The 27,175-nt window shown below is 40.3% G+C and overlaps 2 protein-coding genes across 2 annotated transcripts; both read left to right on the forward strand.

Annotated features, from left to right (window-relative positions):
- The first annotated feature begins 241 nt into the window (after nt 1-241).
- Nucleotides 242-7,386, forward strand: sirt2 (sirtuin 2 (silent mating type information regulation 2, homolog) 2 (S. cerevisiae)). Its single transcript, XM_031283695.2, has 16 exons — nt 242-399; nt 571-620; nt 849-897; nt 1,187-1,297; nt 1,422-1,463; nt 1,592-1,698; nt 2,139-2,195; nt 2,346-2,414; nt 2,506-2,635; nt 2,717-2,776; nt 2,921-2,976; nt 3,074-3,150; nt 3,432-3,483; nt 3,598-3,665; nt 4,945-5,011; nt 6,167-7,386. Exons 1-16 carry the CDS (start codon nt 384-386, stop codon nt 6,305-6,307), a joined length of 1,152 nt encoding a protein of 383 aa, XP_031139555.1. The 5' UTR covers nt 242-383; the 3' UTR covers nt 6,308-7,386.
- Nucleotides 7,387-8,476: 1,090 nt separating this feature from the next.
- On the forward strand, nt 8,477-19,709 carry rinl (Ras and Rab interactor-like). The gene is made up of 10 exons (XM_031283678.2): nt 8,477-8,909; nt 11,513-11,624; nt 12,148-12,220; nt 14,125-14,213; nt 14,335-14,420; nt 15,086-15,311; nt 15,931-16,641; nt 16,806-17,123; nt 17,239-17,370; nt 18,207-19,709. The coding sequence occupies exons 1-10, from the start codon at nt 8,730-8,732 to the stop codon at nt 18,620-18,622; spliced, it is 2,343 nt and encodes a 780-aa protein (XP_031139538.1). The 5' UTR covers nt 8,477-8,729; the 3' UTR covers nt 18,623-19,709.
- The last annotated feature ends 7,466 nt before the right edge of the window (nt 19,710-27,175 follow it).

A 27,175-nucleotide genomic window follows, 5' to 3' on the forward strand; every position in this document is an offset into this window, starting at 1 on the left:
TAACGTTAGAGGTACTATCTGCAATGTTTTGGTTGCCTGTTTAGATGTGAACAGAACTTCTTGCATGCACTAGTTCTAGCTTACACCATGTTACTACTGCCTACTTTGAAGTTATAATTTCTCACCCTACCGATGTTTATTAACGGTGAGTTTATTGAATATAGAGATTTAGGGAACATTAGTTAGTAGTAGTAGTAGGAACCAATTATGTTATGAGAACTGGGTCTCAACAAACACGGACCGTGTTTCTGACGGACAACAACAAAACTGTCCAGCTGAGTGCCAGCTGTGTAGTGAATATTGGTCGTAACTTAATACAGTTGTGGATTTAAATTAATTTTCTTTCGGACCCTTGTGGTTGAAGGGTCTCAGTAGACGGTTAAATGTCTGATGCATCAGGTAGGAAGAAATTGAGTTACAACTTTGACAGTCAGACGGTGCTACACCCCACTAGCTAGCTAGCTAGTTTAGCTAACTAACGTTACATAGCTAGCTAGCTAACAGCTAATTTACTCGAAGAAACATTTGTTGAGGCAGAGTTTGACGTGGTATTTAATTTTGCATTTATAGAACTTCCTAAAAAAGAAGAAAAGGAGGAGGAGGTTACACCTGAACCAGAGGTAAGAAAAACTGTTTAACGTCATCTGCAGTTGCGAGACTGTAGCTAGATGGGGTTATTGATATCGCTACTCAGCCGATTTTCAACTTTGTTATAGCCTATTCAAACAATGCAGTGGTCTGTCATGGTCTGACTTAGGCAGATCTCGAAGGAAGAAAGCAGCCATTCACAATAGGTTTACTGCTCGTAGAATCACTGGCTTTAATGTCATTTATAATGTCTTTTGTAGGAGCAATCGGACGACAGCAGTGGGGAAGAGGCTGCAGGAGAGACAGAGAGTATGTGTAAACAATGGCATACCTAGAACATGACAGTGGTGCAAAACAGTTCTACTCTTTAACAACTGTTGTCCAGTTGATGCATTTGGTTGTACATTATTAAACTGTTATTGTATGTAATATGTCTCATACCTACCATACCGCATAATGTACTGCGCATGCGCTCATTTAATTAATATGTCAATTCTTTTTTTAAATTGAATGATCAAATAATGATTGTATCTGCAATGCGTAGTGTTAATTCTTAAACGTATCGTCATCGTCTGGTTCTCCTCTGTGTTCCTGCCAGTGGACTTCCTGCGGAACCTCTTCTCTAGCACCCTTGGTCTTGGCTCGGCAGACAAAGTTCTGGATGAGCTGACTCTGGACGCAGTGGCCCGATACATAAAGAGCGGAAAATGTGAGTCTTTGTTTGCAGTCAGCTCATCCATCATGGCTGATAGTGGATTGATTTACTGCTTACAAGCCTGTTATCATAAAGCACTTATTATTTATTTAAGTCAGACATTTCTTCAACCACACAGGTAAAAACATCATCTGCATGGTTGGAGCAGGAATATCTACATGTGAGTGTCTCAGTTTAAATATCACTGAACAAATATTTAAAGTATCAAACTACTTTCAATAATTGTTGTTTTATATATTTTTGTTTGTTTGATTTTTAATCTAACCTCAACACCATCTCCACCCACAGCTGCTGGGATCCCTGATTTCCGTTCACCAGGAACTGGCCTGTATGCAAACCTGCGAAAATATGACCTGCCATACCCAGAGGCCATCTTCCAGATAGATTACTTTAAGGTCTGTGAAAGATTGCTTTGTTTGAAAGTTTGAAGAATAACGTACTAGAGTATATAACAGCTTTCTCAGGATCAACAGTTTTGACAAATTATCAATATATTATTTTTTAACCTTAATTATATCCTGACTAATAAAAGATTTTGCTAATTCAATTCAATTTCAATTCAATTAAGAAGCCAAGTATCTTGGATTTCTGTTTCGCTGTAGCGTAATGCCCAGACTATGCCAATTTTAGGTTGTCACTTTTAATGAAAGGCTCTGAAAGTCATTGACACGGTCAAGTTAGAGTGCTGGGACCTTTACCTAAACTCAAAAACAAAGCACACTAAACCTCACGCCATTTTCAATCAGATGGACCACTATACTACGACTATGACTCCTGTTTTATGATTTTAGGGAGTGCTTACTCCACTTTTGACTTTTCTCTCCTTCTGTCTCAGAAACATCCAGAACCTTTCTTTGCCTTGGCCAAGGAGCTTTACCCAGGACAGTTTAAGGTACATAACACTTGTTGCTGCCTCATATTAATCGTTGGAAACGGTATGAAATGAAAAATAAATCATAACATTTAAGCATAAAATGTAACTTCCGAAAACAATCAACTGCCTTACAGGTGTGTGTTCTCATTATTTTTTATTGGTGTTTAGCCGACAATCTGTCACTACTTCATGAAGCTGCTGAAGGACAAGGGGCACCTGAGACGCTGCTACACCCAGGTAGGAAAACCCCAGCTAGACTCTCCACGTCACATACTGTACACTGAATTTTTCTATTTTTGTATTAACATTGACGTGTGTGTTCTTTTAGAACATTGACACCCTGGAGCGTGTGGCCGGGCTCGAGGGAGAGGATCTAATTGAAGCTCATGGAACGTTCTACACGTCCCACTGTGTCAGCTTTTGTTGCCGCAAGGAGTATAACCTGGACTGGATGAAAGGTGCCTTTTGAAAGCCTTGGATTGTTGAGTTGTTGCAATTTCAGCCATTTGGGACCTAAAACTCCTCCCTTTGCTTTGTAGATAAAATATTTTCTGATGACATTCCCCGATGTGACAAGTGCAACAGTTTGGTGAAGCCAGGTCAGTGGATCTTTGTCTCTCATTGTTTATTTTAGTTCTAAATGCTTGTTCAATGTAATTTTCGTACTCATTCCTTCATTCCTCTTCAAAGCTGTGTCTCAGAATCTCTTTGTACCTCTGTGTCCCTTGCTTCTCTTCTCCCAGATATCGTTTTCTTTGGAGAGAATCTACCTGTCCGGTTCTTCACTTCAATGAAGATGGTGAGCACCTGGTGGTGGTTTGCAAGCATGCGTGCATGTTTTTGAAGAGAATGTGAATAGAAATAAACTCTTTTCACTGTCTTTATCAACCTGGCAGGACTTTCCCTGCTGCGATCTTCTCATCGTCATGGGGACGTCCCTGCAGGTCCAACCGTTTGCAGGTCTAGTCGGGAGGTATTGCAGATCAAGTTTCATATTCCTAAAAACTATTGCTGAGCACAGACACTGCTGCAGTAAGAATCTGGCAGTATACTGCAGTCTAGCAGCCAGCCAGGGAGACTGTCCCGCATTATCAAAGATTCCAGCAATAGTCTGTTTCTGAGGAAGATGCTGCGGGCACACTCACCCACATTTTGGAGCTTATTGTACATTGTTCTAGTTATTAAGATATTGTTTAAATAATGGTTTGTCCGCCCCTTTCTTTCTGTTCTCTCCTGTGTTTCTTTGTCATTTAGGGTTTCAAAAAGTTGCCCCAGACTGCTTATTAATATGGAGAAGGCAGGGCAGGTGAGCCATCACCCCTCCATTAACCATTTCCTGTCTTTATCCACACTCTTTTTCTGTCATACATGTATTTCTTGGATTCTCTGTGCAGCATTTTGTGTGTGTTTGTCTGTGCAGGCTGATCCTCTGTTTGGGTTGTTGGGTTTTGGAGGAGGAATGGACTTTGACTCAGACAAGGCGTACAGGTGATACAGAGATGCTGCTACTTCTTCTCTCCAGCTGTTTTACTATATTACCTTTATCTTCCCATTGCACCCACCTTGTATCTTATGTGGAATTAATATCTGAATGAATCCAATAGAGGTGTGCCAGTCCAATATCCAGTTTAGTATGTTAGTCAAATAAATTGGATCAGAAAATGGGGTGTACTCTGTTCAGTTAAAACAAACATTATGCAATTGCACCACCAGAGGGTGCCAAAGCATTATCCATGATGTTTTATTGAGATACTTTGTACTATATTACATTTCTGCTATACTCACCATTTAGCTTAATATTTAATCTAGTTACTCAGTAAAGCGAGCGGTATACCCGCCGTTCCCGACCTGTCGCACGACAATGTGACGTCATGGGAGCGCCGTAGCGGTTTAAACTCGCGCGTGGTGGTCGCGACACTAGTTGCAGTCTTCTCCTGAACAGAGGTGTCGCAACTGAGGAAAGGCTACCGACTTTGCTATTTCTACGGACTAGAAGAAGAAGAAAAAGGTAAACAATGGCAGAACTGGCAGCAGCATTGACGTCAATGCTTTGATTCGATTCAATGACCTACTTCGTCGGATCAAGCCTTTCATTCACCATAAAAGAACTCATCTTAAAGGTCCCATGACATGGTGCTCTTTGGATGCTTTTATATAGACCTTAGTGGTCCCCTAATACTGTATCTGAAGTCTCTTTCCTGAAATTCAGCCTTGGTGCAGAATTACAACCACTAGAGCCAGTCCCACAATGAGCTTTCCTTAGGATGTGCCATTTCTGTGTCTGTAGCTATTGAGGAGGAGAGAGGGGGGGGGCAAGGTGGAGGGTGGGGGTGTGGCCTTGACCAACTGCTACTTTGCTCGTTTGAAAGCCATGATGTCTCTCTCATGGGTGGGCCAAATTCTCTGGGCGGGCAAAGCAGAGAAAGGGGAGGTAACCTTGCTCCTTATGACCTCATAATGTCATTCACATTGTTGTGCGACAGGTCGGGAACGGCGACTGTAGAGAGGCCTTAAATCATTTACTTAGTAATCACCCAATTAGTGATTACTAATTCAATAGTCATCAATGATATTCAAATATTGGTACTCATTCACAATGCCAATGACAAATTGTCCAGTCATCTTTGACAGTGAAAGTTAGCAAAATCCCTTTAAACCCACTAGGACAGTGTTGTAATATTTAAATGTGCATCAGTACTGGAACTGAAGAGGTATAATGGAGCCATGTCGATGTTCTAACACTAGTGTCCTTTTTTCCTCTTTCCAGAGATGTAGCTCACATCAGTACATGTGATGAGGGCTGTTTGGCTCTAGCTGAGCTGTTGGGATGGAAGGTACGTTTATACTGTCATCTTCCATAGATCCTGGGCTCATTTAAGATTGTACTTCTTGTTTGAGCACATTCAGTTTACCACAGAACAATCAAACACAGTACTGAGGATAAATGGCCTTGGACCATAGTGCAATATTAATACTGTAATCACTTCAGTCAGGAGGAAATGAGGCCAATGTAACCACTGCTGTAATTCAAACACAATATACTATCACTGTTTCGCTCATAGGGGTTATTACAGTTTCAAATGAACTCATTTTTGATAGTATGTTTCTATTGTATTAGGTGTTATACCTCTCCCTCATTTCATTTCATTTAACAAGTAGTTTGCTCATATGTCAGTTACACAGTGTTGTCATCTCCATGTAGGATTAAAGGAATAGTTAGACGTTATAAGAAATAAAAGGTTTGTTTAATCTGCCGAGAATCATTAAAACCACAATTTATGGTTTTAGGGGGGGTTAGGTGCTCTATTTCTGGGTGAAAACAGCTGGGCTTAACGACTTTCCCGGAGTCGTGTTCTCATTGTTTGGTTGCCAAGCAACCCGCTACAATGCTGTACAACATAACCACAACATGTTACATTATTGTTTGTGTGTGAATTACACAAACAAGATACAGTGTGTTAATCGGTGAGCTTAAGCGATGTTGATAGGTGGTAGTTTTAACTCTAGAAAGAGCCCGGCTAGTTGTCTTTCCAGTCTTTATGCTAAGCTTAGCTAAACACCTGCTTGCTCTAGTTTTATATTACACTTACAAACACCTTTTAAGGTTCATTGAACATTAATGAGATTAGGCAGAATATCTAGTTATTGGCCATATCAGTAGCTCTCATCTATAAATATCTGTATGGATCCTCACTGATATGCCTAAATAGTGCACCTGCGGTAATTTTGTCAGTATAGAACTGCAGCGGAAGCAAAAGAAAAAGGTGAGCGCTTTTTTGAAATGTCTGTGTAAACCTATTTATGATTCTCCTGTGTGATGTTGTGGTCACAAGTCAACATTGTGGACCGAGTTCTGTATTGAACGCAAAGCACACGCTGTTTTTCTCTAATTTTCTTTCAGTCCCCGTTCGTTCACCAGACTCCTCTGTGTCTCAGTGCATTAGTCGTGTTAAATCCCTTGTCTGTGTGCTGTGTCCACTTCTCTCCAGGAGGAGCTTGAAGAATTGGTGAAGCAGGAGCATGCCAGGATTGACAGTCAGGACAGGAAAGAGAAGGCCAGTGGGAGCAAAGGAGCAGCAGCCAAGGCCAGCTCTGCATCAGTAGCACCAGAGCCAGAAAAGGAAGAGTAACTTATTAAAAAGCTCCTTTTCTAAAGAAACGCTGATGTAGTGATGTCACCGTTTGGAGTTGGCCCTTAAAGGGAGATGATGATACCAGGGTTTTTGCTTGGAAGTGAAGCTTCGACGGGTGTCACACTCTCATTTTCCATCTGCGGACATTTAATTCTCCTAAACAATCTCACAGCTTATGCTTCTGCTCATTTGCACTTTACTGATATTAATCTACTTTGCAAATTTGTTTTTTCATTAGCTCACATCTGTCTCTGCTGTGTATTTATTTCTGAGGAAGTTAACTGGGCAGAGTTCTTCAAGGATGTTTACAGATCTCACAGAGCTTGGGAGGTAGTAATTATCTCTTAAACCCCGGCAGTGTGATTATGAGTTTGCTGAATTATAGAACAAGCTACTTTATTGTCTCCAAACCAAATGATGAACACATCTGATTGTGTGATTTGGGCCAAGCCACTTCAACTCTCTTCACTTCTTTGAGTTGTTTTCGTTTGAGCTCCCTCAAAAGATAACCAGGCTATTGTATATTTCCCCCCAAGCCAAAATATGTTGGTCTGATTGGTCATTGACCTCTTCAAGGTATCAAATGTAGCACAAATTGAATTTCCTGATAGGAGAGCTAAGGTAGTTGTTAAATGTAACAGTAGGATAGTTTGTTTAGTGGAACTTTTAAAACATTTTAAATTAACACTGTTTTTCATGTTAACCTTCTGCTCCTGCTGGCTTTGATTTCTGTCAAACAGTGTTTATGAGGCAAGTTGTGTTTTATTAATCTTAAGGAACAACAAACTGTACATGGTGCACAACATAACAGTAACTTTGCTCACTCCACAGACAGGGCCTTAGTTGATTTTGCTGTTTAATTCTTTTTGGATAGTCAAAGTGCTGAAGAAACACAAGAAGGTTAAACTGACAAGAATTCTAAAATAAGGTGTAATTCGGTTCAAGAATAGGATACTTTTGGGTTATCTAAAATAGCATGAATTGTTGGGGGGTGGACACGGTTACATTACCATCTATACCAATTAATGGAAACCAACAGAAAAATCCTGCAATAAATTTGACCTTTGTTAAGCTGATAATGTTCTGTGTCAGAGGAGCTGATTGAACTCTATGGTTATTTATGTTAGGCCGTTAGTTAGTAGCGAATCTTAGATGTTCATGTTTGTAGAATATAGAAACTCATTGGACACTGGATTTTAATAAACTATGCCAACATTTGCTGCTAGCGTTGCTCAAAACTACAGTGATAAAAGTGTGCTTGCCTTCAGCTCCTAGTTGCTAAGAATTGTCTTCCAAAATTAAGATATCTTTAAAAAGCAGAGATCAATTAAAACATGTCATTGGTGCAAGTTGGTCATTGCCTTCATAGAGAATGTGTTGAGATGTTGTTGGCAGGAAATGGTTTGAACAGAAAGCGTGACAGCACTGTAAAAGTATTCTTGTCACGGAAATGTTGACCAATAAATAACACCTTTATGTGCGGTTTCTGTGAAATGCTGGAGTGTTGGACAGCCAGCAAACCAACCTGCATGTACGTGAGATAAAATCAACACAAAACCCCCCTTCTGTCTCTCTCAACTATATTTTTAGTATATTAACATCTATAACTTATGGACTCAAAGCTGAGTGTATTCATCTGTATGTACATTTCTCCCACAGCTGCAAGATAAAACAAATCTAACACTTTAAGAACACAGATAATCTCATAGGTGTGTTGAAGTATTTTCAGAAACACTATCTGTTCTCATCCATTCATCAGCTCTGACAGTGCTGCAGAGAGAGAAAAAAATAAGCATATGTAGCTCTTTAGAGAACATGCAGTGTCTTTTCACTGCGCACAGAGCTGGGTTAACCACATGTAGACTTTGATGGGAGGGGACGGCGAAGAAGGTGCAGTGATGAAAATTGAAAGTGTATTAAAGCCACTAAAGCATGTACAGGAGACAGAAGAACGTGGCAGCTGTACGACAGTTAACTGAATTTTGAAATATTCTGCACATTACATTCTTAAGGATGTGTTTCTGAGGAGCATGTGAGCTTCCTATTTTAGGCCTGTTGGCATTTTGAGCTCTTAAGCAACATATTGCAGAAAGGAAAAGTCAAGAGAGAGAAAATTGCAACATGAACTAACGGAGCCAGCCCAACACATGTAAGTATCAGTCATTTTCATACCACAATAAGCTCGTAGAGTGTCTGACTATTGAAAATGAATGCTCAAAAAGCCAACTCTTTCATGAAACTCAACACTTTATTGTAATTTTAACCTTGATTTTGTCTCAATCTTTGAGCATGAAGAAAGTAGTCTTAATTTATTTTATGAAAGTTGTCTATATGTGACTTAACATACTTATTATGTGTTGTTTATTTGCATGGATGCAATTTACGGACGACGATTGTACATGCACATAGACGTGTCCATATGTGTGCGTCCAGGGCAATTCACAGTTCAGTTAATGGGACGACAGCCATCCCGTGGAGGAGCAGCAGGAAGAGACTGTCCCTGCTGGAGCAGCTGAGGGGCTGTCAGGAGGCCTGGTGCCCCGGGGCCCCCTGGGATAGAGAGGGGGCCCACGCTGCTATCTCTGGAACACCTGCTGGGGTGAGCTGTCCTACTCACTGCAAAAACCTCTCATTTTCAAGTCTCACATTTATTATATAATGCAACACCCGTCTTCAGTGTGATGGTAAATTAAATCTAATGCAGAGAGAATTCATTGGAGTAAGTCAGATCACTTACTATTAAAGGAAATTCTTAGCATTTTAAAATAATAATAATACATTTGACATACAACAAAAAAGGGGTGAAAGAATTTGTTTGTTAAACATTTACTTTGTCTTCTTTCCCTGCGCAACTTTCCTTTTGATGTTTTTAAGCAAATTTTAGAGGAATTTAATTTGTTGTGTCCATCTAGCTCCATTTCTGATTATCTTTCTACTTTCTCCATCTTTCTGCATGTCCTCCTACTGTTCTACTCATTTTTATGTAACCTTATCAATAGCATCCTATCAACTCTTGGTTAGTTTACTGCTCATCCAGTCATCCAGTATGAAACTGCGTAGCTTAAAACTGGATCTGAAGCGAAACAAAGCAAAACATATAGTTTGTCTGCATGCTTTACTGAAATGTATTTTTAGCCCATGTGAACACTGACATGCGCATCTTTACAACATGAAAGTAGTTCCTTTTTCTCTTTGACATCTGATAACACAAACGAGCGTTTCTCTTTGGGGCTGAATGCAGAAGTAGTGTTGAATAAAAGGGTGTGCAAATGAGGAAATAACATTAAGAGAATGGATACATCACCAGCAAAGAGAGATTGTGAGTAGGACCGAAAATTGTAGTTAAGGGCATGTTTGAAAGAGTGACATGTAAATTATTACCCTGAAATGCAAAGACCTAACTGGAGTAAACTAGTCATTGACACGTGAGTATGTGGTCATAGGGAAGTATAAGAGTGTTTTTACTGCAAAAGAGTGTTTTATCAATTTGCATAACAGTGTGAAACAAAATTTAAAAAAGTGAATTTGTTAATTTATGCTTGAATGGTTTCCAGTACATCTTCCTATGAATCAGATGCATGAATGACTAAATGTTGCCCTTATGAATCATGAACCAACAGCGTAATTGCTCATATAACATCTCTACTGCCCTACTGCCTGTCTGTCTATGTGCTCAAAGTGGGGTGACTTGCAGTGAACTTGTCTCTATGCACACTGAGAATGATAGCCACTTCCTGTGCGTGCGTGCGTGTTTGAAAGCACTAATGAATTCAGTTGTGGTGATGTAACGGCATGACTGAGCTGTTGGTTTTCTGTACCTGGGATTGCATGTGCTTTGTTTTACCCAAGTTAATTATGTCTCAACCAACTGTGTTCTCTTTTAGTCACTGTTTCCAAATAAGGCAATGTGATCTGACCTATAGTCTCTACAAACAGAACATATATGCAATTAAAGCAAAGTTCAATGTCTTAACTAAGTTCAACAGAAAAAGTATATATTATGAATGAATCCACTTTGTTATCTTAAGCAACAAAAACACACGTATTAAGAATTCAAAACCTCAGCTACTCAATCAACCCACTGACTGTAATCTGATTTTGATTTAAATGTTGCTAAACACTGATTGGTGCATGGAAATAAGTGACATTACCTTGTTCCAACAGAGCCCTGCCTTCTTCGAGCCAGTGAAAACTTCAAATACAAAACACAAAATACAGAAATCTTTTGTGTGAAATAACAAATGTTTTTTTAACTGGTAAAAACTAGCAAGAAGATGATTGGGGAAAAAAATGTTTTATAGGGCCTTAATTCAAAAATGATTCCTCAATGTACAATTGGTAGCACCTAATGATTAAGGAATCTTTGCAAATGTATTCCAAATAGAGATACAGAATGACAACTATGTCTACAGCACTGCATTAGTCAGGCCTTTAGGACAGATGATCCCCTGGCTGAAACCATCCCTATGGTCAACCATAGCAGTTATGTATTTCAGTAATGTTGGGTGATGCTGGACAGAGCTGAGCTGAGCCATAAAGAAAATCTTTTCCACGACACGCGACCAAAACGTTTTCGACCAAAGTTTCAGAGCTTTACTCAATGTCTACTTACTGGCAAGCTTTTTTTCATAGCTTTCGATTGTATCACAGTGGAATTGAGGATGGATCAAATCCTGCTGTGAAAAGTTGGTAGGAACTTAAAGCAGCCATTACTGCCATTGACAAAAGCTTTGAATATGTGGAAATGTATGTTTTTGTAAATTTATGTTTCAGTTTTTTTTTTAAATATGTTTAGACAAGAAACAACTATAAAACAACAAAATATCCTGAGCTGCTATGGGTCCACACTCAGATTGTATTAACTAGCCTCTATAGAGTTATATCAGCTTTATGAGTGGGCAAACAGCTCTGCAGCACTTGTCAGGAAATTTGCTGTTTATTTGACGATTAGTGTGGTTACAACCTGTTATTTTCAAGATCAAATCAATCCAGTCCTATCATAGAAACACTGACTAAGTGTGGATTCTTTACCACTCTGTTGGAAATTCAGTTGTCTGTCATTAGTCAGTGTTTCTCGCTTTCCTGCTTTGTTGCCATGGTATCATACCGTGTATGAGCATTTGAAAGAAAATATCTTCCTGCTCGACAAGCTTGCGTAACACTTCAGATACTGAAATGAGTCACTTGTGTGTCTCCCTCCAGAGTTTCCTGGTTGTGCGAGACTCTGCGACCTCTCAGCCCAGCCTGCTGTGTGTGTCTGCTGGAGGAGAACATGAAGCAGTTGTTGATTATAATATCACAAGCACAGGCACAGGTATGGACCAACTGCATGCAAACACATGCACATAATTTTATGAATCATTACATCTGCCGGAACTGACAGATTAGACTGATAAGCAGTTGCAGTAATCCAATCTGTAGTTGTGTTTTCTGCTGTTGAAATTACTGTTAGTTTGCTAACAGGAAAAGCCTGGCAAAGCTGACAAAGTTAAGAACAGGTGCAGTTGTCAAAACGGCGGCTTTTTCCTTAAACTGTGAACTCCCTTCTGGTAACTAACTAACTGATACCTATTAGTGCTTCTTTAACTAGCTGCATGCCGTGTACCTAAAATCCCAAGTTGAAGAGACAAGGGACCTCTGTAACAACCTGCTTAGCATTGGAAACCCCACGGTATCAGAAAGCAACAGACCTAGTGTGAAGATGGAAGTGATTTTTATCTTTAGAAGTTTCCTCTCAGCCTTACTGGTTCAAGCTTCGGTGTGTTTTTCCAGGAATGTCTTTTTTTGACAGAACAAGACACTAACTCTGCCTACTCTTTCTCTGTTTCTCGTGTCAGTCTTCCAGCTGTCTGAGTCTCGTCTGTCTTTCTCTGACTTGGCTCAGCTCGTGCTCTTCTACTCTCTTACCAGGTAAGAAACTGCTGCATCACTGGTGCCTTTTTATTTGTTGCATGTGATTGAACTTCCATTTGAACTTGGGCTTCTCTAATAGTTTATTAGCAGTAACGTTCAGTGAGGAAAATAAGTATTTGAACACCCTGCTATTTTGCAAGTTCTCCCACTTAGAAATCATGGAGGGGTCTGAAATTGTCATCGTAGGTGCATGTCCACTGTGTGAGACATAATCTAAAAAAAAATCCAGAAATCACAATGTATGATTTTTTAACTATTTATTTGTATGATACAGCTGCAAATAAGTATTTGAACACCTGAGAAAATCAATGTTAATATTTGGTACAGTAGCCTTTGTTTGCAATTACAGAGGTCAAACGTTTCCTGTAGTTTTTCACCAGGTTTGCACACACTGCAGGAGGGATTTTGGCCCACTCCTCCACACAGATCTTCTCTAGATCAGTCAGGTTTCTGGGCTGTCGCTGAGAAACACGGAGTTTGAGCTCCCTCCAAAGATTCTCTATTGGGTTTAGGTCTGGAGACTGGCTAGGCCACGCCAGAACCTTGATATGCTTCTTACAGAGCCACTCCTTGGTTATCCTGGCTGTGTGCTTCGGGTCATTGTCATGTTGGAAGACCCAGCCTCGACCCATCTTCAATGCTCTAACTGAGGGAAGGAGGTTGTTCCCCAAAATCTCGCATTACATGGTCCCCTGGTCATCCTCTCCTTAATACAGTGCAGTCGCCCTGTCCCATGTGCAGAAAAACACCCCCAAAGCATGATGCTACCACCCCCATGCTTCACAGTAGGGATGGTGTTCTTGGGATGGTACTCATCATTCTTCTTCCTCCAAACACGGTTAGTGGAATTATGACCAAAAAGTTCTATTTTGGTCTCATCTGACCACATGACTTTCTCCCATGACTCCTCTGGATCATCCAAATGGTCATTGGCAAACTTAAGACGGGCCTTGACATGTGCTGGTTTAAGCAGGGGAACCTTCCATGCCATGCATGATGAAACCATGACGTCTTAGTGTATTACCAACAGTAACCTTGGAAACGGTGGTCCCAGCTCTTTTCAGGTCATTGACCAGCTCCTCCCGTGTAGTTCTGGGCTAATTTCTCACCTTTCTTAGGATCACTGAGACCCCACGAGGTGAGATCTTGCGTGGAGTCATATTTAGCTTCTTCCATTTTCTAATGATTGCTCCAACAGTGGATCTTTTTTCACCAAGCTGCTTGGCAATTTTCCCGTAGCCCTTTCCAGCCTTGTGGAGGTGGACAATTTTGTCTCTAGTGTCTTTGGACAGCTCTTTGGTCTTGGCCATGTTAGTAGTTGGATTCTTACTGATTGTATGGGGTGGACAGGTGTCTTTATGCAGCTAACGACCTCAAACAGGTGCATCGAATTTAGGATAATAAATGGAGTGGAGGTGGACATTTTAAAGGCAGACTAACAGGTCTTTGAGGGTCAGAATTCTAGCTGATAGACAGGTGTTCAAATACTTATTTGCAGCTGTATCATACAAATAAATAGTTAAAAAATCATATATTGTGATTTCTGGATTTTTTTTTTTAGATTATGTCTCTCACAGTGGACATGCACCTACGATGACAATTTCAGACCCCTCCATGATTTCTAAGTGGGAGAACTTGCAAAATAGCAGGGTGTTCAAATACTTATTTTCCTCACTGTATATATGGCACCAACATTGGTATAATTATCTGTTTTTTTTCTGTTTTCTAGTGTTAACCATGTAAACATCCTAACTCCACACTAACTTTTAGATTTTCATATTTTAAATTCATTTGAAAAGCCTAATCAGCCAATGCTTTGAACATTGACAAAACTATGGCCCTCTTGGTTTAGTCTGTTTAACAAATGTATTTTATCCCTGTCATCTCTTCCTGTGCATCAGGGATGTTTTGGCTGTCTGTCTTTTCATTCCTCGCTGGATCTACAGCGTAACCGAAAGGTCCAAAGATAATCTCGCTCAACTTGAACCCAGTGAGTCCTTTCATCTCTGTGACTTTGTGTCTCATATCTTCTCCCGGAAGCTATGTCAGAAACACAAAACCAGAAATATATTTTGAAGAACTGTGTAATTTATAATACCTCTCTAATGCAGATACTTGGCTCTGCACACCGCCTGGCCAACACACAACAGATGAAATGAACCAGAGGGAGCCAAGCAACGTAGTATGCTCTATACAGGTATATACTCTATGTGTGTGTATAAAAGTACAGGTGATGGTAACTTCCTTATTTACTTGTGTTTGCAAGTAAAGCAGCATGTGTCTCTATACCTTAAAGCTGCACTGATCAACATTTTTATATTAACAATGGATCAAATTAATGTGTGTAATATGGAGACCAAGAGTTAAAATAGAATAAAATGTTGGACTTGTACTCACCAGGTGGCCAGAAACAGGACCTTATAAAGTGATTATATATTATTGTTGTGCTTACTTGTTAATATGGATCCCACGCAACTTCTAGGTAAGTCCCGCCCTACGAAGCAGTCCGATTGGTTGGGGTTAGGCATTGACCTTGAGTAGTTAAGGTTAGGATAGCCGACTGGTCAGGGGATAGGACCTGAACAATTTGGGTTCCGTTACCTTGCGTAAGCATGGATGCCTGGCAAATAGTAGCGGGTGAATGCTATTGAAGGGCGGGTCTTCCCTAGAAGTTGCGTGGGTTCCATGATAACGCTGCACTTACAGCTTGTTCCGCTGCACACAAGTGGCCAAAAAATCAATTAACTATGCTTTAAAGTAGAGGCTTGCAATGAGTAAAATCTTATTTTATGCCTACATTCTGGTGAGCTGTGTGTCACAGCATCCTATTTCTTCACTGTGTATGTGTGTGTGTTCCTGCAGCTGACATCCACCAATGGGGCGCTGTGTATCATCAATCCTCTCTACCTTCATGAACATGGAGATGACTGGCTGACCCACAGGGCGAGTGCTGTGCAGTGCGCCACACAGCCATCAAATTACAGACGAGAGCGACGCCTCAGCACCACCAGAACATGGGCAGGGGCAGGATTACAAAGTAAACGAGCCATCTCTTTGGACCAGGAACCCTCCAGTATGGAGAGTTCTGGTGAGTACTTGTTACTTGCTGCCCCAGACTATCTCTTGACTGGGCGCTCCATAATTTGATGTTTTTACATTTTTGTTTGAGTATAAATTCTACATAAAAACCTGTTAATTAGTAAAGCTTGTAGGTGGTAGGTGGACTTTGATACCTTTGGACAGAGTCTGACTAGCTATTTCCCCCTGCTTTCAATGTTTAAGCCAAGCTAATCTAAGCTAATCGCCTTCTGCACACCACCTGTTCAGTAGGCTGTAGCTTCATATTTAGCATGCAAACTTGAGCTTTTCTTATCTAACTTTCCCAAAATGTTGAACCATTCCTTTAAAAGGGACCATTTTTTTCTGTGTAAAGTATTTTTTTCAATGCATAAATCTCATAGATGGATATCTTAAAACTGTCTATCTACTAGGGGTAAGTGAAGTGTAATTTGTCTGAACTCACCCTCTAAACACAAGGCAAGACAAACTCACACGCAATTTCACACACTCAGTTTGAAACTGTGGGGAATTGTGATTGTGGTAAAAGTGTGTTATCTAAGCTCCATAATTTATTAAGTGCTTTTAAAGTGGGTTCAGTTAAATTCATTGCCAAAATGGTGTTCATAATCCATATTGTCCTTACCCAGGTCTAATCAGAGCCAAGTCAGCGGAATTACCACATTGCCCCACAACCCCATCAACACCAGCTGCTCCAGCAGGGGTGGTTCTCAGGAGACCCAGCAGAGATTCTGCCTCCAGCCCTCCTTACAGAGCAAGCACTGGCAGCCTTTCTTTAGTTACTCCATTACACTCTGAAAGTATAAATTGTGAAATTGCGTCTGAGCTGCAGCACCATGGCAGCCCAGTGCCTCAGTCTCCTTACAGGGTGTCCTGGATCGAAGATGGAGTCTGGCTGCCCCTGCCCAGGCCTTCCTCTTTGCTCCACCCCCCATCGCTGGAGCTCGACTCGCTGTCAATCAGCAGCATAGAGGAAGAGCAGGAGCCCCAAACGACCAACCCTACCCCGCACCACCCTTCTGCGCAACGGTTGGCTGACAAAGTCATACATCGTCTCTCAGCGGTGGGTCAGGCTCTCGGTGGGCTGGTAAGTCAGAGGAAGAGACTAATCAATCGTGTGCTGGAGCTGAGCGAGCGCAAAGGCGCAGCGTTTGCAGAGGCTGTGAAAGGATTTGTGGAGATGACGCTAAAGAAAGGGGCTGATCCCGGAGGGGTCACAGGGTCAGAATTCTTACAGGAAGTCAGGTCATCGCTCTCGTCACTGAGGGAGACACTGTTGGACTATCCAGAAATCCAGGCAATGTTGGACAGCATCACTGACATAAATGACTCAGAGATCGGTGAGTGAGCTGATGGTGAAGATTGACAACAGATCAATGCAAATTTACATTTCACTAAAGTGTTTACTTAATTGACAGAACATGTGTTATTGTTTTGCATCTCAGTAGATCAATTGTTAGTGCTCCTTTAATTTCTCGTCACATACTTTTCGACCCTCCTATAGACTCCCTGGTAGAGCTTTCCCTCCACAAGGTGGCTCTGAAGCCCGTCTCCGCACACCTCTACTCCTGCATTCATGTTTCCCGGACTAATGACGGCAGCTTCAAGCGTCTGCAAAGCAACCTACATGTGCTGGAAAAGAACGGGGTAGAGCAGTTAGGAGGGTCGGCAGGAGTTGGAGTTCCCGACTCTATGACCCTGGAGCGGATCCAGCAGCGGTGGACTAGTATGCATGAGGCTTACTCCCCAAACAAGAAGGTCCAGATCCTGCTCAAAGTCTGCAAGAGCATCTATCACAGCATGAGTGCTAATGCTAGCTCAGGTAGGCAGGTGTTTTTTTAAAGAAATGATTATTACTTTCTTTATTACTTTATTACTGGAATTTTTTTGTCTGTTAATTACTCTTTAAATTCACATTCTGATCTCCTTTACTGCAGGCACAGCGTTTGGAGCAGATGATTTCCTGCCCTGCCTGACATGGGTGCTTCTCCGTAGTGACGTGGTCACCTTACACCTGGACACAGACTACATGATGGAGCTGCTGGACCCCACACAGCTACAGGGAGAGGGTAAAGGCAGACACAAGCAAACACACTGTCATGCTCATAAAAAAACTAATTACAATGCTGATTATAATCATGTAGATCAAAAGATTATAAATTACATTTAACATAAGTAACATAACATACCTCAAATTGCAAAATATGCCGATAACATTTTGCTAAATGATCAAGTAATGTCAGCTCATAACCCTAACCCTAACCCTCATCACTGATTAGCATAATCAGATGTTTTCAACTTATTCTAAACTGCATGAATACTCTTTATATGTAAAAAAGAACACAAAGTCATACCTACATTTTTGTTTCATCGACCAATGTGTATAATTTAGTGGCATCTAGCAGAGAGGTTGCAACCAACTGACTACCCTTTCCCTGACTCATTTCTTTCCAAGTGTGTAATAGAACCCTATTGTGGGTCAATTGTGGGTTACTGTAGAAACATGGTGGTGCAACATGTAGAAGTGGTAGAGGACAACCTGCTTCCTAAATATGAAAAGCTCATTCAAAGCTAATGAAAAGACGATTCTTAGTTTCAGATGATATAGATATTAGAGATTATACACTAATTAAAAACACAATTATGAATATTATATTCAATTTCTGCCAATATATCCCCCTAAATCCTACACACTGGTCCTTTAGGTTTTAAGCAAACACCTTAAGTAAACTGCTAGGAAGGATTTTGTTCACTAAACTTAGCGATGGTTTGGACGAATAGCTGGTGCAACTCAATTCCGAGTTGTGGGTTTGACTCCAAACTGTGTTTATAGAAATGTAGATACTGTTTAATTACAACTACAACTCACAGACCCTTTCCCTTTTTGCATTCCCCATATCAACAGGTGGCTACTACCTTACAACTCTATACGCCTCTCTTTACTACATCAGCAGCTTCCGGCCACGATTGGCTGCTCGTCAGCTCAGTGTCGAAGCCCAACACTCTCTTAACCAATGGCATCGCAGGCGTACCCTGCACTGCAACCAATCACGGCGCAGCAAGAACCGACGGACCATTCGCAGGCAGGCATGTCGGGAGAAGGGCGTGCAGAACTCTGAGACAGAAACTGAGGGAAAAGAGAAAAGTGGGAAAGAATGTGATTCTGTTAATAATGACGAGTCACAGCAGCAGAGAGAAAGCTCTGCAGAAGCTCTGCAGCCGCTGAAGGAAGAGACGAGCAGAGGACGAGAAGCTGAGGACGAATCACAGATACCCTCTCAAGTGTCAGACTGTAGTCAGCAAGACGTTACAGAAAGATAGACTCTATGTGCAGCAGGAGAAGATGACCACAGAGGATTGCAATAGAGAAAAGATGAAGAATGGCCCTTACAGTAATGCAAAGAATGGCGACCTGTTGGCCACACATTGTTTTGTCTATATCCACGGCGTTCCACTTCCAGGACTGCTCCGTTCCCGCCGGAAATTTCGCTGGATGTCCTTCTTTTCGGCCGGATGTCCTTTCTTCTGCTTCCTTTGTGTTGGCATTTTAAACTCGATTTATGAGGACTATGGTTAACTGCTCCTCAGATCTCTGCAGGGTAAATCCAGACAGCTAGCTAGACTATCTGTCCAATCTGAGTTTTCTGTTGCACGACTAAAACAACTTTTGAACGTACCCACGTTCCACCAAAACAAGTTCCTTCCTGAGGCTATTTTGCAGCGACACCGGGGCTACGTCCGGTGCTTTGCGCCGTCCATGACGATTGTGATTGGTTTAAAGAAATGCCAATAAACCAGAGCAGGTTTTTCTCCCATCCCGGAATGCTGTGTGGACTAGCCAGACCCTCTTACGCAGCGCTGTGGAGGAAGGTCTGGCAAAGCCAGACTACACATTTTTTACCTTTTCTCAGTGGGTCCAAACCCCAAAAGCTGCCACATGAACCACCAGCATGTCCCGTCATGCTCAGATTCAACTTCTATGGAGACCAAAGAAAGCTTTTAATTAGTGTAATTAACACACTGCTTTTGGTTAATTATGAAATTGTGGTCAGGATTTCCCCAGGGGTCCTAAATAAATCTGAAGGAATAGTTTAAAGGGGAAAAAAAGATATTTTTCTCAAATGTTAGCCCTTTTTCTTACAAAATACCGGATATTTTGACCTCTTCAGGGGTCTAACAACCTTTTAAAAAATTTAGAGAAGCAAAACTCACTGTCACACTGCCCATGCTGAGGCCATAACCTGTGAACACTGCTCTATTTTAAGGGTTATAAGGTTAGAAAGCACTTGCATAAATCAGTTCAAATTTAATGTCATAACTGTAGCTATTGTAAATAAGAAAAAAGCTTATACAAAATGTATTATTATTATATTTATTTGGAAACAAATAAAAGTCAAAGTTCATGTTTGGAGGCTATTAGATTTTGTGAGGTGCAGCATGAGTTGGAATTTTTTTTATATGCTGATTAACTTAAACTAATGTCATTTGTGATTTGTAAATATATTAATGTGAAAGTAACAATGTGCAAAAAGAGTACATTAAAGGTGCAGTAGGTAAGACTTATAAAACTAACTTTCTGTCTATTTGCTTAAACTGACCCTATGTTCGAGTAGAACTATATGAAACAGGTAATTAAAAAAAAAAATCCAGCTCCTCTGGCACCACCTACAGCCTGTAGTGTGATTTGCAAAAATCCCCCACTCCCTGTTCAGATGCACCAATCAGGGCCAGGGGGGGGTGTCTAACTGCGTGTCAATCATTTTTGGCTTAGTCCTGGATCTTCGTAGCCTGGTTGACACCAGACCCTTCTCAGTTGTAACTGAGAGTGGGTCTGGGGAAGGTTCATTGACAGTTCATTTCCAAAGGGGCGTCACCAACGGATGCCGCTCAAATGCCTCTGGGCGCATTGGATAGTCCAACCAATCAGACCAACGATACGGGTGACGCTGCGCTTCGGTAGCCGTCATGTTGAATGTAAACAAAAAGCCGCTCGCCGTCGTTGCGTAAAGCCTGCCTCAACGCTTGTGATTGGTGTAAAGCCCGCCTCAGCGCTTGTGATTGGTGTAAAGCCCGCCTCAACGCTTGTGATTGGTGTAAAGCCCGCCTCAGCGCTTGTGATTGGTGCCTCGATTTTGGGGACATTGGAAATGGGTTTGAATGGGCTCTTCGCCAGACTGACTTGCAGAGCAAATCTCAAATTTGCCGGAAGTTCGTCAGGGTTTACCCAGGCTAGGATCTTCGCAAAAACCTACGGTACCTTTAATAAAACCAACAAACAGTTTTGGTTGTACGGCTTGCTACCACTCTCATCAATACCATTTCCAGCAGCAGCTCTATCCCTCTTGTTTAATTGTTATTATAGCAGGTTATTTAACATCACTTAGTACAAAATAGTGTTTTATCTGCTTGATGTGGAGTTCCTCTGACTACAAAATGGCTGAAAAATCAGTAAATGAAGCTTTAAATAATCATCAATTTTTTTGCCTGATCATGGTGCCTTTGTTTAAGCGCTATAAAGCATTTTTCTACAAGAGCATATCCTTTTTGTTGTTTCTGTTCTTCTTCCCTAACAAGCTCTTTCTTATTCCCCAAGTCTGAATATAATGCTGTTGAACTGAGTGTTTGCCTATCGTGTTTGCCTATATATATATATATATATATATATACACACACACACACACACACACACACACACACACACACACACACACACACACACACACACACTGTTTCCTATTTTAGTTTATCAGGACTTTGCAAAGATAAGTTAACTTCGTGCCTCACAAGAAATCCCCAAACATAAACATGTGTCTTCCCTTTGAACCACTAGAGGGCAGCATTATACCTCCTGTGAGATGTACACAGGTTTGATTTTTAATTGATAGAACAAGGTATCACTGTATTTGTACTAGTGAATTAAACAGAAAAAAAAGAATACAATCCTGAGAAACTAGATCACTGTATTCAGCACCTTCTGTCTGGCTAATGGGTCCCTACTTTTGGATTTTCACACACACACACACACACACACACACACACACGCACAAGTTATAGTTGCTACATACAGTAGGTTTATTCACTGAAGGGAGTTGAAGTAATTGTAGTAGGCGAAGTAGCTGTTGAAGTCAAAGTACCAAAAGGATTGCATGTAGGCGATAAAAATGAAGCTCTGGAAAAGTTTAAATTGAAAGGAACACATTTAGGGGAAATAAAAGTACAACAAGTGGAAATTGATGTATAACATTTTAACAGCAGCTGGACATTGAAAGGATTTGAACGAGCAGTTTAGATTGAGAGACTTAAACGTTCTTTAAGTTAGCACTGATAACATTTGAAATGACGTGAAGTGTAAAGAATTTAAGGAGTTGAAGTGGTCAGAAGTGAAGCTTTTAAAGGCGTTGCAGTGATAAAGAAGCAATTTAGTTGAAGTTACAGTTGAAGTTGAATCACAAAAGCTTGTTAAAGTGGCTGTTAAAACTGAAGCACTGAAAGTTTAAGCATTTAAAGTACATAACTTTATTTTACTTGCCACCTCTTAAATTTATTTAAATTGTTTTTGCTGAATTGTCTGCTCTTTTCTTTTCTCTTTTTCTTTTTGAAAAACACTGAGCTGATTTTTTGTATGAAAGTTGTATTAATACAGTTTGCATGGAGGGGAGATAAACTGGCAGTTGAGGTTAAAAACATTTAAACAATTGAAGTGGCAGTGAAAGCATCTATAGTAGTTAAACAAGCAGTAGACATTGCAGCACTTATAAGGGAAGCTAAGTAATGAAGAGGCACAGAAAGCAATTAAAGTTAAATTTGATTAACAGCTGAATAATAAGCACTTTAAGAAGTTGAAGTGGCAGTTGAAGTTGAAGGTTTAGGATTTGAAGTTGCAGTTGAAGCAACAGTAGAGGTTCAAACACTTAAAGGAGTTGAATTAGCCATCGACATTGAAGCAATAAAAGTGTGTTGAAGTGATGACTGAAGTTGAAGCACTTGTAGAAATTGAGTGATTGTTGTAGGGTAAACGCTTTAAAAGAATTTGAAGTAAAGGAAGTTAAGTAAAAGCTAAGGTTGACATACTTAAAGCAGTTGAAGTGGAAGTTAAAGATGAAGCTGTTTGAAGGACCTGCACACGTTAAAGCAAATAGGAATTGGAGAGGCGTTGGAAGTGTTTGTTGGAAGTGGAGTAGCAACATTTAAGTGCAACAACTTGCCATTGCATCTATTTTACTAGATTATTCATTAATTTTTGGCATTATTTTAGTTTTTAGTTGTATTTCCTATAATAATGATAATGATTTTACGTAGTTTTTTTGTCAGTAATTAGCAGCCTGTAATTCCAAAAATGTTAACAATAAAGTTAATGAATGCACATACATTGGGCATGTACACATGCAAATAGTTATGCAGGGGGGCTTTATGTAAATGTACACACACACACGTACACACACACACACATATGGAACTGTATCATCGCTGCATTCTAACTGACCGAGCCAATCAAATTTGCCTAATGAGACATCTGGCATTCTGCCTGCATGTGGATGTCAAGCCTAGAAACAGCTGGGCTTTTACACACACACACACACACACACACACACACACACACACACACACACACACACACACACACACACACACACACACACACACACACACACACACACACACACACACACACACACACACACACACACACACACACACCCACCCTTTCTCCTCTCACTTTATCAGTGCTGTCAGGTCTGGTGGAAGACTGAGAAGGAAACCGTGATTCATGATGGATCACACATTTATTGAGCAAACACACACACACACACACACACACACACACACACAAACAGAGCAAAATATAAGGAAGCATTGAGGAAGGAGTTGTGGTCAAGACTATACTGGCCAGTGCATGTAGTGTCACACACTCATTCTCCCACACACAGTTCTTTCACACATGTGATATATTATGCATACATGAGTGTGTGTAACACACTCACCACAGTCATAAATTAGATATATGGCAGCAGTGGCGGCAGTGGAGGAGGGGGTCCGCAAAGAGGAGAAGAGGAGTGTGTGTATTTGTGTGCATGTGAAATGAGGAGGGGGGGGTAGCGCAGATGGCTGTGGCCTGAGGCATTTGAGGTACTGCAGCTAAACATGGAGACTGCAACACACACACACACACACACACACACACACACACACACAGAAGATTAAGTGTTGGGGGGCTACTCACACATACAAACACTTCAACATTTACTGTATTGAATGAGAACAGAGGAAACAGAGAGAAATGCAGTGGCACTATTAGTGTCCATATCTAGGAGAAAAAAAAAAACTCTTACAACTATTATGAGTCAATAAACTAGTAAAAGACAACAATATGCAGAGATTGGTAAAAAATGATTTCTGAAAAATGTTAAAAATAGAACAAAACAGTTTTTGTTTGATTAACAATTGTTGTTGCTCATCTTCAGGGGTGGAATGTAAATAAGTACATTTACTCAAGAACCCTATTTACCATATCATGCTTCTTTATACTTCTACTCCACTACAATTCAGGGTTAAACATTGTACTTTTTACTTGACTACATTTATTTGACAGATGTAGCTACTTGGTTACTTTACATATTAACACATACTACTGTATGATAAATTGTTAAAGATTAAACTACCGGTACATAAAGTAATTAAAATAAGCTTGACCTCAACCAGGTACACCAGTTAAATGCTGCTTACGCATTGATTTATTAGTGATAATCATCAAATAATACAGTATGATATTTAAAATAATAACACTCACAAGAGCCATTACTCTAAATTATGAGGTTTTTTACATTTGATCATAATGCCTATGTTACTAGCTTACATAAGTTTCAATGCAGCACTTTTATCATATTTTTATCATTTCAATTTCATTATAGCCCAATATCACGAATTTGCCTCAAAGGGCTTTATAGTCTGTATGGCAGTTGGTACTTTTACTTAAATAAAGTACATACTTCAATACTTTCTCCACCCCTGCTCGAGTTTGTATTACTTCCTGTTAGTACTAGAGGTAAAGTACATTTACATCTTATAAACTAACTGCAGAAAACATCGGACTATGAAAAACAGTATCAGTAATTGAAAATATTTCTGCATAGCATTTTTTCTGAAAAGTTAAAGAAAATGTAACCATTACAAACACATGATTAGACATACAATAACAACACTAAATGTACTTGTATGTCATGTTAAATCTGTACTTTTTTTGGCATATTCTATTGCCAGGTTTCAATAATTATCATACCCTCACATTGTGCTTAAAATGCCCTAAAGATGCCTTGCAGTGCTTTACTTTCAGCTCAGTAATGGTCTTAAATCAGGTTGAATGATTGGAATTTCACTGCGTCTTCAATGTGCTGCCCAGCCTTGTCCTCATCTGTCACTCGTCCCCTGTGATACATGTAAGTGTCTTTGTCTTTACTGTGGCCTTTCAGAGGCTGTCGCCCTCCAACAGCTTGCCTCGTCACGGCTCATTCACACACTACAACACAATAAAACTTTTGCCCATTCTCTTTCTCTTTTTAACCCTCCTGGTCCTTTTTCATTCCTTCCCTCTGTCATTCAGTTCCTCTCCTGCTTTTCCTCCTTTCCTTGCTGCATTCCCCCATTCCTTTCTCTTTCCTTCCCCCTCCCTCTCTTTTACTCTCTCCCTCTCTCCCCCTTGTCTGAAGTCTGACAGGTGTGTAATTGAATGATTAACGACCACCAGAGAAACTCCCCCTCCCACAGACACACACTTAATGTTAAAATGGAATTGTACATATTTATGCACACACACATTTGCATGCGCTGACACACGCTGGCGTACATATTTTTACATTACACGTGTGTTCATTTAGCTTCAATAGCCCAAATGGTCAAATTCAAACCAGTGGGAGTCTTGAAATGATGGAGACATTATAAGGAGTGAAGCAATACACTGAGTGCAATATGTATGATCCTGCACAGGGCCAGCACTGGGCTGCAATGGAGCTCATTGGAAATGGCACTGTTGTCATTTATACAAAATGTTTCAACTTATGTGTGAATTTTCCGAAATACAAAAAGTGTTATTCATTGCAGTACTTTTCTCAAAATTCAGCCAAAACTTTACACCTCTGATTTGTGAAGTTGTAAGGATATATTCTCTTCTAACGACAGTACACAAACATTGACACACAGTGCATATGAACACTTTCAAGCACGCTCTCCCATCTGTTTTCCCCTCTTCTCTTCATTTGTCAACGTAAAGGCAGATTTTATGCAGTGTAATTCCCACCGTCTAATGGAGTGTTGGTGAGAGAGAAGGCTGGCAATCTACCTGAACCAATCATAAGATGAGGCTATGACTGTGAATGATACTCTGTCAGAGAGAGTTGTACATTGATGTATGAATAAAGTATGTGTTGTTAATTTTTCTGCTGAGATCTCTGTCTGGGTTGCAATGTTGCAGGATCATACATTATCGTTGTTTTCAAATAGCTAGAGAGAAAATAATTCTTTTGAGAGTGGCGATATTCATACATTATGAATGGAGTACCGTTATACAGTAGATCAACAGGTTCAGTTGTTGTAGGAATAAATAATCTGTGTATATGAAGTAGAGCCTGACTGATCCTGGATTATTATTTTCTGTATTGAACCAAGACCAATCTATCCCGTATCCCGCAACCAAGTTTTATGAGTGCCTAAACAGAACCATAAAAAATCTTCACAATGCTGTACCTGTATGAATGGATATATTGTCAGTAAACATTTTACTGATACATTGAGGATCAACATTTTGCGACTTGGCAGATACATCCATTGAAAACATTTCCTCATTATGCTGATTTCTTTTTTCTAAATCTGGGTGGCATTACATTTTTTTTAATCTGATTGTCACTAAAAATAGTGTCACTAAAAAAATGTAATTCTATGGCAATGTCTCTAGGTCGACTGAAGTATCTCAATAACTGATGGTGAAGATGTATTGCCATGACATTTTTTCATAGTCTTCAGAGGATGAACTCTACTGCCTTTTTATCTAGCACCACCATGAGGTTGACATTTGTAATATTGAGAGGAATGTCGACTACTATTAGGTGAATTGCTATGAAATTTGGTACACACATACATGTTCCCCACAGGAAGAATTTCAATAACATCAGCATGTTGGCTGTAGACTTGTTTAAACATGATCAGTTGGGCTCTAATGTAAGTAAATCACCTTTATATTAAAACCCTTCATAGAAAAAAATCACTGGATTTTATGTAAATTTGCTTGTTTGTCTTTTTTATGGTCTAAGGAAAGATTTTAAGTGACTCATGTTTTAGAACAGATGGCAGAATGTTGGTCTAAAGCAACATACTCAACATAACATGAATTATGTGTGACCACATTTTTTATCTCGAGGAATTAGTGTTTATTCATTTTACCACATCATGAAAAATAATACCAATGTTGTCCCACAAAGAGCTTTGTGGTAAACCAGTGTTCACCTTCCAATGGTCAAATGTTTACTGATGCAGAAACAATTTAGATCGAAACAAACATTGTTGCACTGATTTACAAGATGTGCTACACGTTGTGATAAAAGAGAGAGGTGGAGAGTAAAAGTGAGGGGAGCATCCTGACCAACATGCATTAAGAGGGAGTGTGGAGGGACAAAGAGAAATGAAAAGTGTAGGGGTGCTGAGGTCAGGACCTGGGTGCCATGGAAAACAGCTATTTCCTGTTGACCTCTGTTTGAACTCTGGCCCCTGACCCCCTCTCTCGCTCCAGGCCGAATGGGGGCATGGGTGAGGGGGTATTCAGCGTTTGTTATGTATTTGGGGTGCTGTGAGTGGATGTAGGGTGGCAAAAGGTGGAATTAGGTATGG

Source organism: Sander lucioperca, chromosome 5, assembly GCF_008315115.2.
Source record: "Sander lucioperca isolate FBNREF2018 chromosome 5, SLUC_FBN_1.2, whole genome shotgun sequence".
Lineage (NCBI taxonomy): Eukaryota > Metazoa > Chordata > Actinopteri > Perciformes > Percidae > Sander > Sander lucioperca.